We start from the raw sequence: 17544 nt of genomic DNA on the forward strand, positions 1-17544 counted from the left end.
TATCCAAATACAAATAAGAAATACAAGTGGGACAGGTCAATTGGGTAAATATGTCTTGCCTTAATGGTGTGTTTTGCAGTTAAGTTTGCTGTAGGGAAGGTGCTATGTCAACAGTCTCACCTCTAGAATGTACTCCAACTCCACACCCCTCTTGTGGGCCCGTTTTAGTACAGCTGAAGCCTGTGCCATCAGTTCTGTGTGGAACTGAGTTTCCTGTGGGACTGCAAAGCTGATTATCTTTCTGAAGAGTGTTTCAGTCAAGATCATATGAGATTCCAGGCCCTGAAAATATTCCTGCAATTTTTCAGATAGAGAGAGGTCAGCAACTCACACATATACCGTCTACAATAAAAGCTGCTTCAGATGTGAAAGCTAATGGAATTCAATACATGAGCAACATCTTTCCATCCCTGCTCACCCCCACCTCACATAGGTATTCATGGCTTCCTGCCCAAACAGGGCTCCAGTCTCCTCACTGGCCTCTCATCCCCCCATTCATGTGCACCTACACAGGCTGTGCTGCAGATACTCCATCCCCACAACAGATGTGACCAGCTGCTAAAAAAAAAAAAAAAAAAAAAAAAAAAAGCCCCCTGCTCTCTAATGACTTATCCCTGTACAATCTGGGAGACTCTCACTAATTCCACCACGCAAACTGGCCTTCCTTTTCCCTGGACACATTAGCTCCCAGTCCCTCATCTTCAGCCTCTGGCTTTACTCCATACTTCCTAAGATGTCCTCATTCCACACATTCACAACTTTTCTTCCTCTATGGTTGGGTTTGAGCTCTACTTTTCCAAGTTCCCACTTGTTGTGTTCCAATATTCACTGCCAAGCATAACTTGACATGTACCAATGGGTATTATAGTTTTAAATTTCCCTTGCATTATACCTACACAAAACAGAATTACAGGCCTTGGACAGTCCTACAAATGTGTTTTCAAATGTTATTTTCTATGTGTAGAAGGCCCCAGAGGAGGGAGACAGGGATTATCCGACTTCCTGTTCCCTCCACTGTGGGTAGAGCTGAAGACTTGCAAATTGATAACAATATTTAGTACAGACGATATGCTGAAACTCTACCAGTGTTTTACTGACCAACTCAGTTAATCCTCGTAACACTTCTCTGAGGTATGTAGTTTTATTTCCCACTTGGTGGATGAGGACACTGAATGACTCAGTCTATAGAACATGTTCAAGGTCACTGCAGACCTCTCCCTCCCAAAATAGTCTGGTCAATAGAAGCCAGAATCTTCATTTTTTTAGCTGACACTTATTGTATCATAGAATCTTGAAGTTGGAAGAGAACTTGGAGGTCATTTAGTCCAACATTCACCAAAAACTGATACTCTTTTTACAACCCAATCTCCCCCTAATGGCCTTGGATGTTGTATGGTCTTCTCATGGCCAGGAAAGTTGTCTGCTCAATGGCAGCCTATTCCTTTTAGAGTGCTTTACCTATTGGGCCTACTCCTCTGTTATTTATACTCATTGATCCTAGCTTCCTCTCTGGAATAACTCAGGATGATATTTTATTGCTGTTGTCAAAATTTGAGGGAAACCAGCTGTGAACTTTAAAGCAATTTTTTCAAAGCCAAATGATAAGGCTTTAATAAATCACAAAGTTTTGGACAAAAGTCTCTGGGAAAAATAGCAAGAAGTAAAACTAAAAAAAAAAAAAAAAAAAATTCACCTTTATAAGCCATTACAGAGCTACATAATGGTAGAATGTTAACTATCTACAACCCAGTGAGATTTTCAAAGTTTCCATGTATGACATTCCTATAGTCTAGGAGTTTGGGTTTCTGGATTGGCAAACCTAATCTTTCTGTAGTCTAAAAATGTTTGTGTGTGCACATTAAATAGGCATTCCTTTACTAAGGTGTGATGTCTAACTTGAGCTTGGCTATGGCACATATTGATAGGGCAATCTCAGGCCTGCCAGTTTGATCACATAGTTAAAGGACTCATCCTACAGCAACCAGAGGAACATGTGCTTACAGGCCAGAAGAGCTGAGTGATGGACATAAGAAATAGACACCCAGTCCCACAGCTGAGTAGGTAGCTCTGCTTTCCTAAGGCTTGATGAGCAGCTGCTACCCAGGACAAAGAAAGGCAGAGAGAATACTCAGAGCTAGATGAATAAATGGGCATAAAAGACCCAAAGACAAATCAAAATAGAGTTAAGAGGGAAGCCAGGCACTTTGAAGAAAGTCCCCAAGTTTCCCTTTGGTTGCAGTAAATGATGAAGAAAAGCCTGGCTAATATTACTGGGACTGTTGTTATTCTTCTTCTTCTTTTTTTTTTTTAATTAACTCCACACCCAATAGAGCCCAACACAGGGATCAATCTCATGACCCTGAGATCAAGAAGTAGGCCAAGATCAAGAGCCGGATGCTTGACTGACTGAGCCACCTAGATGCCTCTGTATTCAACTTACAGAATTAGAGGAACACATCCTCTATAATTTTTCTGTGCTATTTAATGTCTATGGATTTGAAGAGACATTTGTTGACCATTTTGAAGAGTAATTTATTCAGGAGGGACTCATAAAAGATTAATATTGGGTTTTACCATGTAGATACATATCAGTAACTAAGAATATGCTTTCACAACTATTTTTTCTCTCTCTCTCTCTTTCCCTCTCTTTCTCTTTACCTTATGTTTGTCAAGTAGTTGTTGAATTTCCTCTTTGGAAGACACAATGATTTTCTGGTCACCTGCCATCTTCTCCTGTCCAGTCTCGAGCAGGTCAGCCAGATCTTGCAGGGCCCTTTCGTACTGACTCTTGAGTGCAAGGTTCTGGTTCAGACCACTCCGCCGGGAGCCTATGGTCATCATTAGTTCATCATACATATCCTACAAAACAGAGACAGTGATACTCACACTCAATTAGTATGTTGGCTCTCCTCTGAAAAGCCAAAATGTTGGCTAGAAATGATGTGAGGTAGACTTGACAGCTCTCTTTTCGGGGTATCAACAGTTTATGGTGGGATATGGGATCAAAATGTTGAAAAGGTGTTCATGGGCTGAGGGAAATATAAGTGTAAATTCTAATTTTCTAATGTAATTCTAACTTTTATAATGTTCTTAATATTTACATAATTTTAGAGTAACTGAATAGTATCTTTCACATTTTATCTGCTAAATAATGGTCAGATTTTGGACTATTCCCTAAATAAAGATCTAGAGAAACAGAGGAGTTTAATGTGAGCAGAATGCCTTAAGACTTAAAAAGGCAATGTTTTTGCCAAATGTGGTGGAGTAAATAAATATTTAAACTGGAAAGACATTTCAGGAGATGATGATACACCAAACACAAAATTTATTTGAACCATATGGACCTGATTAATGTATCATATTAAGGTTTAGCAGGTCAAAATGGTTCAATCTGGAAAAGTTCAACTTTAATGCCCATTTACAACTATGACGTTTGACTCTTCCACCTGACATTTAAGCACTGTTGGAAAACTGTCTAAGTGCAAAGTGGGGGCAGTGGGCTCATGACATTGTGAAATGTTAGATAATGGAATGAGACAGTTAAAATAAAAATGTTCTTTTAAAAATAAGGGCTATTTTATTTTCTCAAAAGGAAGAACTTGTGACCTTGTGCTGAAGTTATGCTATTAATCCCTCAATGGTTCTCTGTAATGCAGAGAAAACTTAACATGTGTGTGTCACTGTACACATTTTTTTCTTAATGTAATTTAACTATGTTGCTTATCAGCTGCTAAATTTTGCTGGTCTAATATCCCAGTTCCTCCCTACATCCCCATATTGGATTTCTGCCTAGCAGCCTGGTAGAAGAAAGCAAATTAACTCCAAATTATTTCCCAATCCTGAAGGATCCTGGGAAATCTATTTAGGTTTCACCTACCTTCTAGTTTATTTTTTTCTTTTGTTCTGGTATTGACACTGTGTCCCTCTTCTATCCGGACATGTTGGAAAGATTAACTATAGTTTTGAAATACCAGAGAAAAACTACTTTCTAAAAAAACATTAGCTTGAGCCTTTTTTCTTTAAAATAGTTTTTTGAGGGACGTCTAGGTGCCTCAGTGGTTGAGCGTCTGCCTTTGGCTCAGGGTGTGATCTCAGGTGCCTGCATGGAGCCTGCTTCTCCCTCTGCCTATGTCTCTGCCTCTCTGTGTGTGTCTCTCTCATGAATAAATAAATAAAATCTTAAAAAAAAAAAGTTTTTTGTGGTCCACTACAATGCAGGGTAGATGTCTCTCTTTTAACTCTTCTAGATAGGAGTGATGATTATTATGTTTTCTGGAGTAGAAAATAATATGCAACAACTAAAGGCATATATATAATAATGCTTAACCACTAGAATAATAATAAAGTAAATGTCAGAAAAAAATCTTAGAAGTTTAAGAATACAATTTATTTTATCACATTAAACCTGGTAAAAGTTTCAGAAAAATCTCTAAGTGTTACTTAGAATAAAGATTAGGATCTAAATGAAATGAATTGTATAGAGAAAAACCAAGAAAATAAAGAAAATAATTTCTCTTGACTTCTAGTTAGGATGTATCATTGAAGCTGATTGGTAGAAAACTGTACCTGAAGTTTGGACAGTTCCTGCATGGAAGGCTGCTCAATCTGCAACTTGTCACCACGCCTTTTTAATTCAATGATTCCTGCATCCAGTTCCTTTAGCCCATCTTCAGCCTGTTGTATTGCCTATGTAAGATTTATGATATTTCATTAAAATTCCCATTAACAATTTCCCACACAAAATGTGATTACTAGGTCTCTCTATTTGTTCTCTCCACAGTAAGTACTTTCAATGCCTACAAAAGGAGTCATTTTAATACAACATAAAAACCATGACCATCTAGTATATAGAAAAGAGAAGGAGGTCCTTTATTATACCACAGTTGGCTACCCTACAGGTAAGGAGGTAGGAGGGACTTCATTTGGAGGGTTGGAAGGACAGTGGCTTCCTTAAACAAACATGGGAATTCATAAACAGCAAGATCTGAAAAAGAAGCATGACTTTAGGACATGGTTAGAAAAGATATTTGCCTGAGATTTCCTACGGGAACGTGTTTTGGTTTCCAGAAATGCATTTTGAGCATCCTTGTAGAGAGATTCTCAGTGAGGTAAGAGGAAAATATCTCACAGCATCGTCAAACAAAGCTCACTCTTTGTTTAGTAGAAAAGCAAGTGATCAACAATTAAAGTGGCTGCTGGCACTATGCCTCATCTTCCCAGTGTGAATTCTATAGAAGTAGTACAAGCTCTCACTCTGGCCTTCAAGGAGCTTACAGTCTGGTTAGGAAGTCAGAGTAAACAGAGCAACACAAAACAAGGATGAATCCAATGACATACTCAACTTGATGCAACTTACCCCTGTTAGAGGAGTTTGGAGAAGAGAGAGAGCAGTGGATTCTGGAGCAGTTAAAGCAGACTTTTGGAAGAAACACAACATTAGTTGCACTGAAGGATGAAAAGAACATGGGCTCCAGATGGCAGATGAAACACATGTGTCTTATTTTCTCCTTCCTGAATCATTTACTACAACCACAGTAAATATTCTGTTTGCTTGTTTTTTGGTGCCCCTCGCCTGCCCATAAATCTACCAGGACAAAGAAATGGGAAATAAGGCAATACCAACAAAATTTTGAAAGCTGGAATTCAGAAGCATACAGGATAACTGACTTAAGACATCTGAGAAAGCTGAATTCTAAGTTCATGGGAAAGCTACATCACCTGACTTATAGCAATAGGAATCTCTGGCACTCTGGGTGGGTGGGATGGGGCACCAAATAAGGAGGGTTGATAAAAAGCTGTTTAAAGAGCAATGGAATTTCCAGAGCCTCTTCCTCATTCCACATGGCCCTTTTTTCCTTCTCTAGGAAAGATGGCGAGTTTATTTTCTAGAGAAGGTAAAACAAATAGTCTCTGGACTGAGGGGTACCACATAGTTGTAAGTTTGAGTACTTGACTGAAAATAAGGGATATGTGACTGAATGCCCACAGAATGCTAAATGGGGAGCCCCCCTGACATATTCTAGAGTAGTGCAGCCTGACCTCTAGTCTCCAGACAGGTAAAGAGAAAAAAAATGTAGAAAGAGCATTAGAAAAACCTAAAAACTGGATACAAGAATTCTCTAACAAATAGCCCACATGGCCCAACATTCAGTAAATCTCAAAACCATCAAGCCACATCCATACACAAAGTTCCCATACAGTGGTTTAGTTTTCCATCCTAAATGTGAAGAGACAACAACAGAATTTCCATAATCTCAGAAAAGTTGCTAACATGAAAGATGGAGCCTAAAACAAATGAATAAAAGCAAGTTGAAGGGAAACAGACTATATTGGAAAAATAAAACTCTGGCCAAAAAAATCATTAATATATCCAGAGAGATTACAAAAGATAATGCATCTATTAGAAAAAGAACAGGATACTACAAAAAAAGGATCATTCAGAGAACCACAATGAGCTCAGGGAAAATGAAACAAATGAGAGCAGAAATGCAAAACTCAGTAGGAAAATTTACAGTTGAAATCAAGAAGTCTTCCAAAAAATAGAGCAAGATACCTTTTAATAAAAAAAAATTAGAAGACTGAACCAGAATATCCAACATCTGCCTAAAAAGAGTTCCAGAAAGAGAGATAAAATGGAGGAATGAAAAATGTTAATCTATTAGTTTTCCAAAATGGAAAGAGGAGAGCTGCCAAATCAAAACAGCCTACTACACTTCCAGTCCAGTGGATAAAACAGCCCCTTCCCAAGGTGTGTCACTGTGAAATTTCAGAGCACTGGGATACCTCTGGGAATTAGAATGATTTTAGATTCCTCAAGGCAACACCAGAAGACAGAAAACAATCAGGTGCCTCAAAACTCTATAGAAAATTGATTTCTAACCAAGAATTTTATAGTGAGCCAAGTTATCAATAAAGTGTGAGCACAGTATAAGGACCTTTTAAGATATGCAAATATTAAAAAAATACATCTAGCATGCATCCTTTCTTAGTAAGGATATGTACTAACAAGACAAGGAAGCAATACAATAAAGTCAGACTTGAGACTCAAAAAGGAGAAGATCCAACAGAGGGAAAAGTGATGAAAATTCTCAGAATAGTGGTAAAGGGCATCCCTGGAACTCACCTGTGCACCAAGCTTGTGGAGACAACAAGTCTATTCTAAATCAGAATGACACAGCTCAAAAGATGAATATATTGAGAGATATCATCTTCATGCTTTCTGCTATTATTACCTTTTAGCCCAAGAAGGGTTGAGGTGGAAAAGCACATTTTTTTTGGTGCTTTCCATTTATTCAGAGAAATAGTCTAGTTATTTATTTTTATCTGTGGGATTCACTTTAGTGATACTGGTTAATAATTAGTAAAAATGTTACTTGTGATCATACATATCCTATATTTCACATTAGAAAATCAAGGCAAACATCATTATAGCTGCTGAAATCTTTTTTTTTTTTCCTTTGGAGTCAGGTATGCTAAAAGGCAAAAATTAAAAAGTAAAAATTAAAAAGTTCCTTCAAGTAGAAGATATGACACAGAAGAATGCTTTTTAATTTGGGGGAAATGAGGGATTTGTTTTAAAAAGCAGATGAAATTATGGTAAAAAAATATACATTCACAAACAATTTTGCAAGTTATTTTAGGTGATCTCTCGGATGGATGGATAGATAGATCTAGATATCTACCTTGAGAAATATTTCAAGGGATTTCTATCACAGATGATTCTCTATAGTCTACTCATAGAACCCTTAGAGGTCTGCTGAAATTAGGTTAAGAAATTCTATTTCTAAAACACATACTTTTCATAATTACTTAGCTTGGGAAACAGGAGATATTATATGTAACATCCTTCCCATTACTTCTTTCCTCCCTGTTTTCAATGACATCACACAAGTTAGAATTCTCATTCCTTCTCATCAGTGCAGCTATGTGAAGCTTCTTGCGGTATATGATGCTTCCTAACCTGGCACTGCCATGTCCACCATCCAGAAACATTTTTGCTTTCAAACATCCCTGCTGACTCTGTATTCCCAGGGGTCAAGTGCAGACACCCAAAAGTATATGTAATGATTTGTGAGGATGAAACACTACATTTTTCATTTATGTTCAATCATATTCTTCTGAATTTTTGTGTATTTGCTTTATAACACTACCTGATTCTAATTCATAAATAAGTAAATATCCATATACTTGTGATGTATGCTTATTTTTTTAACTAAGGAGGTATGGCATCAATAAAGTTTAGAGACCACACTGGTTTGTAGAATGAAGTCCAAATTTCTCTGACATTCAAAAGGCCCTGCAAGCTGCCTCAAATTCATCCAAACTCATGTCCCCTCAATTGTTTTTCATTCATCATAAATTCACCCAAATAGGATAACTTGATATTCTCTGGAAGTGCTCTGAACGGTCTGACATTTATGCCTTTGTTCTTGTCCCAGTCTCTGTGTGTCCAAACTTCTCAGTCCAGTTCAATTTTTCCTTTACAAAATGTCCTCTGATCATACCCCTGCTGGAGGCAGTCTGCTCCTCTTCTGAATGTCCACAGTGTTTCATCTGTATTGCCCAAGGACAATCTGACTTTCTGTCATATGTCACTAAGGCTCATGTCTAATCTCAGTGTTAAGTGGAAAACTTCTTCAAGACATCATCTGTCACTGACACCTTTACCCATCTCCTATTTCCTGGTTCCGTACAGGAAGAAGTGATGGATTCCATATCATCTGGCCAGTACTCAAACCTGGCACTTAAAGACAAAATGTATGACAAACTAAAATGCTATAGTAAGCCATGAATCTTTTATATAATATTTCAAATCTCCTAGTAAATCAGATCTACTCTATGCATTGGTTCTTCTGGAAAAAGGCAACTGTAAATACCTCTATTTGCTCTGCCACAGGTTGTTCAAACACATTTGCCAGTTTCTGTAGAATGATGTATTTGTTGTCAGCCAGTGATGTACACAGCACCTTCAGATCATTCTAAAGAGGAAAGCAGTAGGAAGACTCAACATGTGTAACAAGGAATTCAAACTGTTGTAAAAATAACACACATTCTTAGAAATAACATATAGGTGTAGGAATTTAGTGTCCAGGAGAAACAATATTGTCCCAGGGAAAGGGAAAAGGCACTGGTCACAATTTATCTAGATGTTAAAATTGATGTTTGATGAATTTATTATACTAAGTATTTCCAACACAATGCAAATAGTGATGAAGCATACAAATAAAAGGCAGTACTAGTCACCCTAATCTTCTTGTTATGTGGGAAATAAATGTGCATATTTAAATACTGCAGTGGAAATATTACATTAATGATTCTATTTAGTAAAACAACTTAAGTTTGTTACCGTTATTTGGAAAAAATGTGATCATTTTATTTTATTTTATTTCAATTTATTTTACATTTTTTACTTTATTTCTAAAAAATTTTTTATTTTTTTACTTTATTGATATGTCCAAATTTTATTTAAAACTACATTTTAGGGTCAGCCCGGGTGGCTCAGCGGTTTAGCGCCACCTTTGGCCCAAGGTGTGATCCTGGAGACCCAGGATAGAGTCTCATGTCAGGCTCCCTGAATGGAGCCTGCTTCTCCCTCTGTCTGTGTCTGTGCCTCTCTTTCTCTCTCCCTCTGTGTATGTGTGTGTCTCTCATGAATAAATAAATAAAATCTTTAAAAAAAATAAAACTGCATCTTAAATTTAATGAAAAATGTGATTCTTAAGATTAATACAATTCCTTTCTTCCTCTCTCCCCTCATTCCCTCTCTCCTATACTTCCTTTTTTCTCCTTTTTTCAGAGAATTTGCATAAGCTTATAAAAAGCCACCCTGAAGTGTAGAAAATAAATTTTATCCGTACAACCAAAGACATATGATGAGACAATACAAAAAGACCTTAGTAAAGTCTTTTGTTCAAAAAGATTACTCACTTAAAAGTCTAAATATGTATGTTGAGTTACATTTATACAACAAGAAAGTTAACTATCAGAATTTTGGTCCTCAGTTTTACAAGAAATAATGAACTGGAACAAAATTTGAATGCTATAATTCCTAGCTTTCCTCCCTGAAATGTCGCAAATAAGTTCTACTTATTGGTCAACAAACGATGGGATGGTTGTTTAACAGAGGCTGAAGTTTTGACTCATCACATCCTCTTTGCTGGGGACTGATGTTATATACACAAGGATACATCACCAAGATGTAAAAATCTGTCCATAAGGAGAAAGTTAATAACAAGGAAGAAAAAAACGTCTCTAAGGATGTGTGCCAGCCTTATGACACAAAATGCAAGGCTAGAAAAGAAAATAGTGAGTGGATTATGCAGCAAAATAAAAAGAGAAAAAGAAAAAAATTGCACATGAACATTAGAGAAAGCATACGATCCAAAGAGGCAATAACTGTCACTAACCAAAACCCAAACCAGTCTGCGCCTAGTTGTGGATTCATTAGGAAATTGTTGTAACAGCCCTGGAAAAATGATGCCAGAAGCAAGGTTTTTACTTATGAATTATAGCAATGTTTGTATTATTCAACTGTGCTCAGGGTGAGGGCATGTGGGCAATTAGGATGATGACATATTTATCTGTTTGTATGCCTGGGAAAAGATGTTTCCCATTCATTTGAACAGATTCAAAAGAAAAGGTCTCTATTCGCTATATATATTTAGAATAACATTAATTCAGTTAATCTAAATGAGTAAATAAGTCTAAATAGTATAGCGGGTTAGAAATGAAGATTGTGGAGGTGCCTGGCTAGTTCATTTGGAAGAGCATGAGACTCATGCTCTCAGGGTTTTGAGTTTGAGCTGCACGTTGGGTGTAGAGATTACTTAAATAAATAACTATCTAAAAAAAAAAGAGAAAAAAGAAATGAAGATTGTAGAGATACTTCCTGTACATCATCTTTATATTTTCAAAACATACTTTCTGTCTTAATTATATTGTACTAAAGCTAATAGAAAACAGAATTCACATTTCTGGAAGCCTCACTAATTACTGAGAGGGGCCAGTCAAGATGATACTAAAGCAGAGAATATGATTGACTTAAAAATTACTAAATAAGAGACCTTGAAGAGGTGTTAATAACCATAAGGATGCTGTTTTTTTTTTAACTTGTTTTTAAAGATTTTATTTATTTATTTGAGAGAGAGAAAGAGAGTTCAGGAACATGAGTGAGGGGGAGGGGTAGAGGGAGAGGGACAAGCAGCTCCTTGCTGAACAGGGAGCTGACATGGGCCTCAAATCCAGGACCCTGAAATCATGACCTGAGCTGAAGTCAAGATATTTAACTGACTGAGCCATGCAGGCATCCCATGGATGTTGGTATTTTTTTAAAAATTAAAATCCAAAGACTTTAGCTGGTTTTGTCACTCCACATGCAATACAGCAGGATAATTAAGGCATCTCTATATCACACACATATCAGACATCACAAGTTTTATCATATGGTCACTGGCATTGCTTGTAGGACATAGAGAGGCAGGACTCTTGCTTTTTAAAAAACAGGTACATATAAGGTTTCAAGTTTTAAAATCATCTGTGCTGCCTCGCTCATTTAATAAGTAATTCATTTTTTTCAGTTTTTATTTTATTTTGTTTTATTTTTTATTTTTTATGATAGTCACAGAGAGAGAGAGAGAGAGAGGCAGAGACATAGGCAGAGGGAGAAGCAGGCTCCATGCACCGGGAGCCCGACGTGGGATTCGATCCCGGGTCTCCAAGATCGTGCCCTGGGCCAAAGGCAGGTGCTAAACCGCTGCGCCACCCAGGGATTCCATTTTTTTCAGTTTTTAAATAAAATAGTCAATTATAAAAATGTCTAGTAAATTAATTGAGGTTAAGTCTATAGAAAAAAAATAGAATAGTTGATGATTAACTTATGATTCCATGGAGATAACATACATTTACATACCATCAACATGTTCTTGCAGATTGTCTCTTGGGTATAGGACAACATTAACAGCCTGACAAAAGCCAATACTCAAAAGTAAAATGGAAAATAAAGGCATATCATTCTATTATCTACTGAGCACTGACAGCATACCAGGTGCTTGGTGCAAAGTAAAATAAAATGGTTGGTGACTTGACCTTTAATTATATTAATTTTGGAACTATGTCTTCAATTAAATTGGAACACAAACATTTTGAAATGTCAGTTGTTGTTCGTGAGCTGGCCACCAACAAGGAGAAACTTGTTGGCAGAAAAAAATAGGGAACATGATTTAAAGGGAATTTCATGATTATATGTCCTTCTCTTGGTCCTCTAGAGAAAATCAGTTCCAGAGTATTTATTCATGCTTAATTCATATTTTACTCTGACTGGCTATAATTACCAATAAAAATTTTAAAGTACTTTAGACACTAGCATAGTAAAAGCAATTTGAAAAGGGAAATATGCTTCCAAGTGATACACACATTTGTACTTTTAACCTCCCTCATTGGTGGCTGATAAACCAACCAGAATACTGTTAAAACTCAGTGCATTTTATGCAATTGCATTTTAGAGTAATGAAACAAGTTTCCATAAATTACACAACACTTTTGCCGATTCTAGACAGATGGTGTATTCATGTACACACAATCAGATCTTGCATCCAAAACAAAATATCCAAATAATCAACCCCAGCTTTTCTGATTCCAAGTGAAATGTGTTTTCCTCTCTATGACCTACATGTCATAATCAATACAAATGCAAATATCTAGTCCAGGCCATTCCTCAAAACCAGTCTTGTATACTGCGGCTATTCACCTGAGTATTTTAATTCTATGGCATATCCTTGTCCAGCCAGCAGCTCAGCCCTGCCCATTGGTCAACAGCACTGCTCTTCACCAGCCCTGTCAGTCAAGGTCTCTGGACGTCCTCAGCAGTGCTCCTTTCTCTCACTCTCCATTTCTAAGCCACACATAAATATGCTCCTATCGAGTCTCTCTTCAAAATACATCTTGAAGGGGTCTATTATTCTCCATATCCACTGTGAGCACCCTAATGATATGAAATATAAAAATATTCTTTGAGTCAAATCCTGGCTCTAGTTCTTGATGGTTGAATTAGCTTAGAGAAGTAATTTAAACTCCATATTGGTTTCAGATTTTATATGTGTTATCATGAATACTGCCATTAATAGCAATAACAGTAACAGAACTTACTGAGTGCTTACTATGTTTCAGGCACTGTTCAAAGTATCTTCTACATTTTAACTAATTTTACCCTCACCAAACCCCATTAGACAATTATGATGGGTGTGACTTAATAGTCAAGGACACTAAGGCTCAGAGAAGCAGCTAAGCATATATAGCAGTAGATGACAAAGCCAGAATTTGAACCCAGGAGGGCTGGTTTTAGAAACTGTTCCTAATTTTTTTGTTCTTCTGACTTTGCAAAATGAGTATGAGAATAATGCTTAGCTAAGAAGTATGTTGTGAAGATTAATAATACAGGTGAAATGTTTTTGAGAATAAAAAATGATACACAAATTTTTCTCATAATTTTTTTTATAGTTTTAAGAATACAAATTACTGAAAGGCAGTAATAATCTGTCCCTGTAGGTGAATATCTGGAAAATTCCACATATCTTGGCTGATATTACATTTGACACTTTAACAGTATTTTTTACAAATCAAAATTTTATATCAAACTCTTGGCCCTAATTATGTAATTTATAAATCATCCAGGTTTCTTAAAAATAAAACTCAACTAGGGGCTACTGGGTGGCTCAGTCAGTTAAATGTCTGAATCTTGATTTTGGCTCAGGTCATGATCTCAGGGTCATGAGACTGAGCCCCATATCAGGTTCTGTGCTGGGCGTGGAGCCTCCTTAAGAGTCTTTCTGTCCCTCTCCCTTTGCCCCCTCCTCATCTGTCTGCCCTCCTCTAAAAAAATGAATAAATAAATGAAACTCAATTAAAACTTAAGTATTCCCAAAAGATGCTTTTTATTAGAAATGGAAATCAACTCAAAGTTTATCAGTGGCTTTTGCACTTGCTGAAGTTTATAGTCTAAGGAAAAGTTTCATAGGCAGACAATTACTCAGCTGGCAATGGAACTCTAGTCTAGAGCTAAAAGGCAGTAAGTCTGAGGAGTTAGGAAGTCATGCTGTAAACTTTTTAAAAAGATTTTATTTATTTATTTATTTATTTATTTATTTATTTATTTATTTACTTATTTATTTATTATTTACTTCTTTAGTGAAGTGGGAGAGGGGCAGAGGAGAGAGAGTATCCCAAGCAGACTCCATGCTGAGCGCTGAGCCCCATGTGAAGCTCGATCTCTCAACTCTGAGATCATGGCCTAAGCTGAAACCCAGAGTTGGATGCTTAACTGACTGAGCTATCCAGGTACCTCAACACTATACATTTTTAACAGAGATAGAAGTAAGTAGGCCATAGTCATTTTTAATAGCTCCTGGTCAATGGAGTCTAGGGTTCTAGAGTATTATAGCACTTGTGTATTTCTTTAGTTGTGTTTTAAATAAACTTTGGTTATATGTTTTAAATTCCAATTATCAATTAAATATTATAATCATGACTTATAGGTTAAATTTAAAGTTCTATTCAGCCCTTAGTTTGGTTAGTTGGTTTTCTCAACTTTCTATTTCTAGGAACGTTAAACTCTTAGTTTCCTAATCCTAGAGCTCTATTCCCTTATTTTTCTGTAATGTTCTTGTTCTTCACTGCATATTTGGAAAAAAAAATAGGTCTATGTCATACCTCAGTAAGACATCCTGCTTATTACTGACTATAGCTAGAGAATGATCAAACATCTCTTGATGATGTATTACCTGGAAATTTAGTATTTGCTGAAGTCTTTCCTTCATCTGATGACAGCGCTGATTTACTACTGAGTCTAGCAAGGACAACCTGCCCAAAAGACAACCCAAAGTGTCTTCAATGACATCTCGGTTATCACCATTCTCTGGAAATGCTTGGGAAAACAAGTTCCTGTTCTTATCCATTTCTTCAGACATTTCCTTAATATCTTTGGCAAGAGTCTAGGGTTGATAAACGAGAAATCACATTTCAATGCTTAGATCCATGAGTCTATATACAAATCAACTCATTTTGTCATAGAAAGTCCACTATATCTCTCCTACTTTTCAGTGATAATTATACATCAGGCAAGTTGACCCACTTTCACTTCTATAAATATTAGGGAAGCTGATACTGGAGAGATTTTTCTCAGAAACTTTACATCATTAGATAATATTAATAATATGTATTCAGTGAAAAATGAGACTTTGTAAAGGGCTATTTAAAACTCATACAATATTTTTTAGGCTATGTTTCATATGTAGAAAATTTACAATACACAACAAGTTTCTACTAAGAGTCCTCCACTTTTTTCTTCCTGCTACATATATAAGATAGAGAACAAAATGCAAAACATTAATATCTCTGGGAGCTTTTTACATTAGGCAATTCTCTTCTGCATTATGCTGCTTGGAAATATGCCTAATTTGTTCTTTATTAGAACTGTTTTATGTTTGACCTTCCTTATACATTAATTATCCAACACCAAAATTAAAAGTGCTTTCTAATATCACATACTCACACACACCAGCTGCCAAACTTACCTCTTGGTTGAAGAGGCAAGCTTCTGTTTCTTCTGGTAAAAGTGCTGTGGCAACAAATAAACGTTCCTCAACATCATCCAACCATGTGGAGGTAGCTGACACCCCATCATATAACTTCTGTTCCAAGTGAATGTTCTGCCTCTTTTTCCCCCCACTCTGAGAAAAAGGAGAGGAGGACACAGAATTAATTATAGTGCTTTCGAGAATCAAAGAAAAATATCAGGATGAGATACCAGGGTCCAGTGGCTCTGCCTTTCAGGGTTAATCACTTGTGCTTGATCTCAACCATTCAATGCCTTGAGGTAGAACAACTTCATGGAGACCAAGATTCATGAGCAAATCAAGAGTGCAGCCCTACCTGTGATGAAACCTCTTCGAAGACCTGGTTCAATCCATCCAGCAAAGATGTCACTGCAGATTTGTCTTGGGTCTGCCCATCCCCTTTGTATAGTGGCACACCAGACAGGAGCCGATTTGGCCTGCTGTATAGCTGTGGGCAAACAGGGGCACTTATTTAAGAGCCTATGTACTATGTTCAGGTTTCATCATTTAGAATTATACTGTGAAGTAGATGCTGGAAAAACTATCCATATATAAAAACTTCTTCTAGAGAAATATGGCCTCTTCAACATATCATGTCCACTAAACATGGTGACGAAATTCAGCAAGAGTAATATTTCTACTGATGGACTAAACAACAACAACAACAACAACAGCAAAACATGGTGGGAAAAATGCCTGAAACCTATCACAGCCTTCCTCTCAACTTGTCTTCTTGGTTTTAGACTACCCATGATGAAATCATCCATCCTAGGTAATAGATCTAGAGTGATCCTTATGCTTTCTTCATTCACCTAACTTCTCCTAAACTCTTGTAGGCACACACAGTGTCTTCCTGATAAGGTCCACGATATCACTTAAACTTGATTGGAAACATCATTCAAAAGTTTGAGTGCTATACTTTATAAAATGTTTGAGTCTTATATTTTATAAAATGTCTCATCCTCACCTTGCCTTTCAGGCTGATTACTCATTATTCTCTAAACAACTCCTTTCCCACTGGAACTAGAACACCCACCATACAGCACCTCTTTAAAATCCACCACCTCAAATTCTACACCACTACAATAGCCTTCTACTTTTTTTTTTTTTACTTCTGCTTCCTTTTTAATTCCTACTTACAGAGCCTACCATGATTGCCTAACTTCTCAGAAATAAAGATAGAGATAATGTCAACTTCGCCACAGTGTTGTTAGAAATAACACCTAGAACACAAAATATATTCACTAAACACAAAATATATTCACTAAACAATCATCCCTTTCTTCTTGGAAACTCTCAAGGCCACACTGTTTCTTCCTCACCTTTTCTCTCACCTCTTCACACCAAAAAGAAGGAAACCACCAAGGGCGCACTCTCTATAAATGACCAGTGATTATGGAAAGAAAGTACTCAAATAAAAAAAAAGCCATAAAATAAAGAACATTTAATGAATGCTTTCCATTTCCAATTCCAAAGGCAATAAAATATGGACCTGAACCTAAACTTTAACAGTCTAGGGAGTGTGGGAATGTCAGTGAGAGCAGGCAGGGCTTTTCTGGCAGGCTCACACAAGAGGATGTCAAGATGATAGCACAGCACTGACTGAAAATGTAGCTCTCTGAGACAAGACTGGGTAATAGATGAGACACGCAGGAAGTCTGGAGTCCTGGGTGAACCATGCAGATGCTTTAGGCTGGATGGACAACAGGTGGAATCCAGGACTTGGGCATTTACTGAATATAGAATAGTAAGTAAACATAAATATTACTAGGAATGCCTTGGATTTATCTGACTTAGGATAATCAGAAAAGACTGCAGTCCCTGATTTAGGACTTGAACTATCCCTTATAGTCAAAGGCATGGGGAACATTATAAAATAAAGGTGAGGTAGTGCTCAAGTCCAGGAGCTCTACAACAGAAATCAAGAATTCAGGCT

At 36.9% G+C, this 17544-nt stretch overlaps 1 protein-coding gene across 16 annotated transcripts in view; it reads right to left on the minus strand.

Moving 5' to 3' along the window:
• The window catches only part of SYNE1 (spectrin repeat containing nuclear envelope protein 1), a 450580-nt gene that overhangs the window by 102958 nt on the left and 330078 nt on the right, over positions 1–17544 (minus strand). For all 16 annotated transcript variants that reach the window (XM_041744182.1, XM_041744178.1, XM_041744179.1 and 13 more), the window contains 7 exons: positions 15925–16056; positions 15567–15722; positions 14775–14984; positions 8877–8978; positions 4567–4686; positions 2659–2859; positions 121–294 (listed from right to left, as the gene is read on the minus strand). In XM_041744182.1, coding sequence (XP_041600116.1) covers positions 121–294; positions 2659–2859; positions 4567–4686; positions 8877–8978; positions 14775–14984; positions 15567–15722; positions 15925–16056 — 1095 coding nt within the window. The remainder of the gene's footprint in view (positions 1–120; positions 295–2658; positions 2860–4566; positions 4687–8876; positions 8979–14774; positions 14985–15566; positions 15723–15924; positions 16057–17544) is intronic.

The sequence above is a fragment of the Vulpes lagopus genome, chromosome 2 (genome assembly GCF_018345385.1).
Source record: "Vulpes lagopus strain Blue_001 chromosome 2, ASM1834538v1, whole genome shotgun sequence".
Lineage (NCBI taxonomy): Eukaryota > Metazoa > Chordata > Mammalia > Carnivora > Canidae > Vulpes > Vulpes lagopus.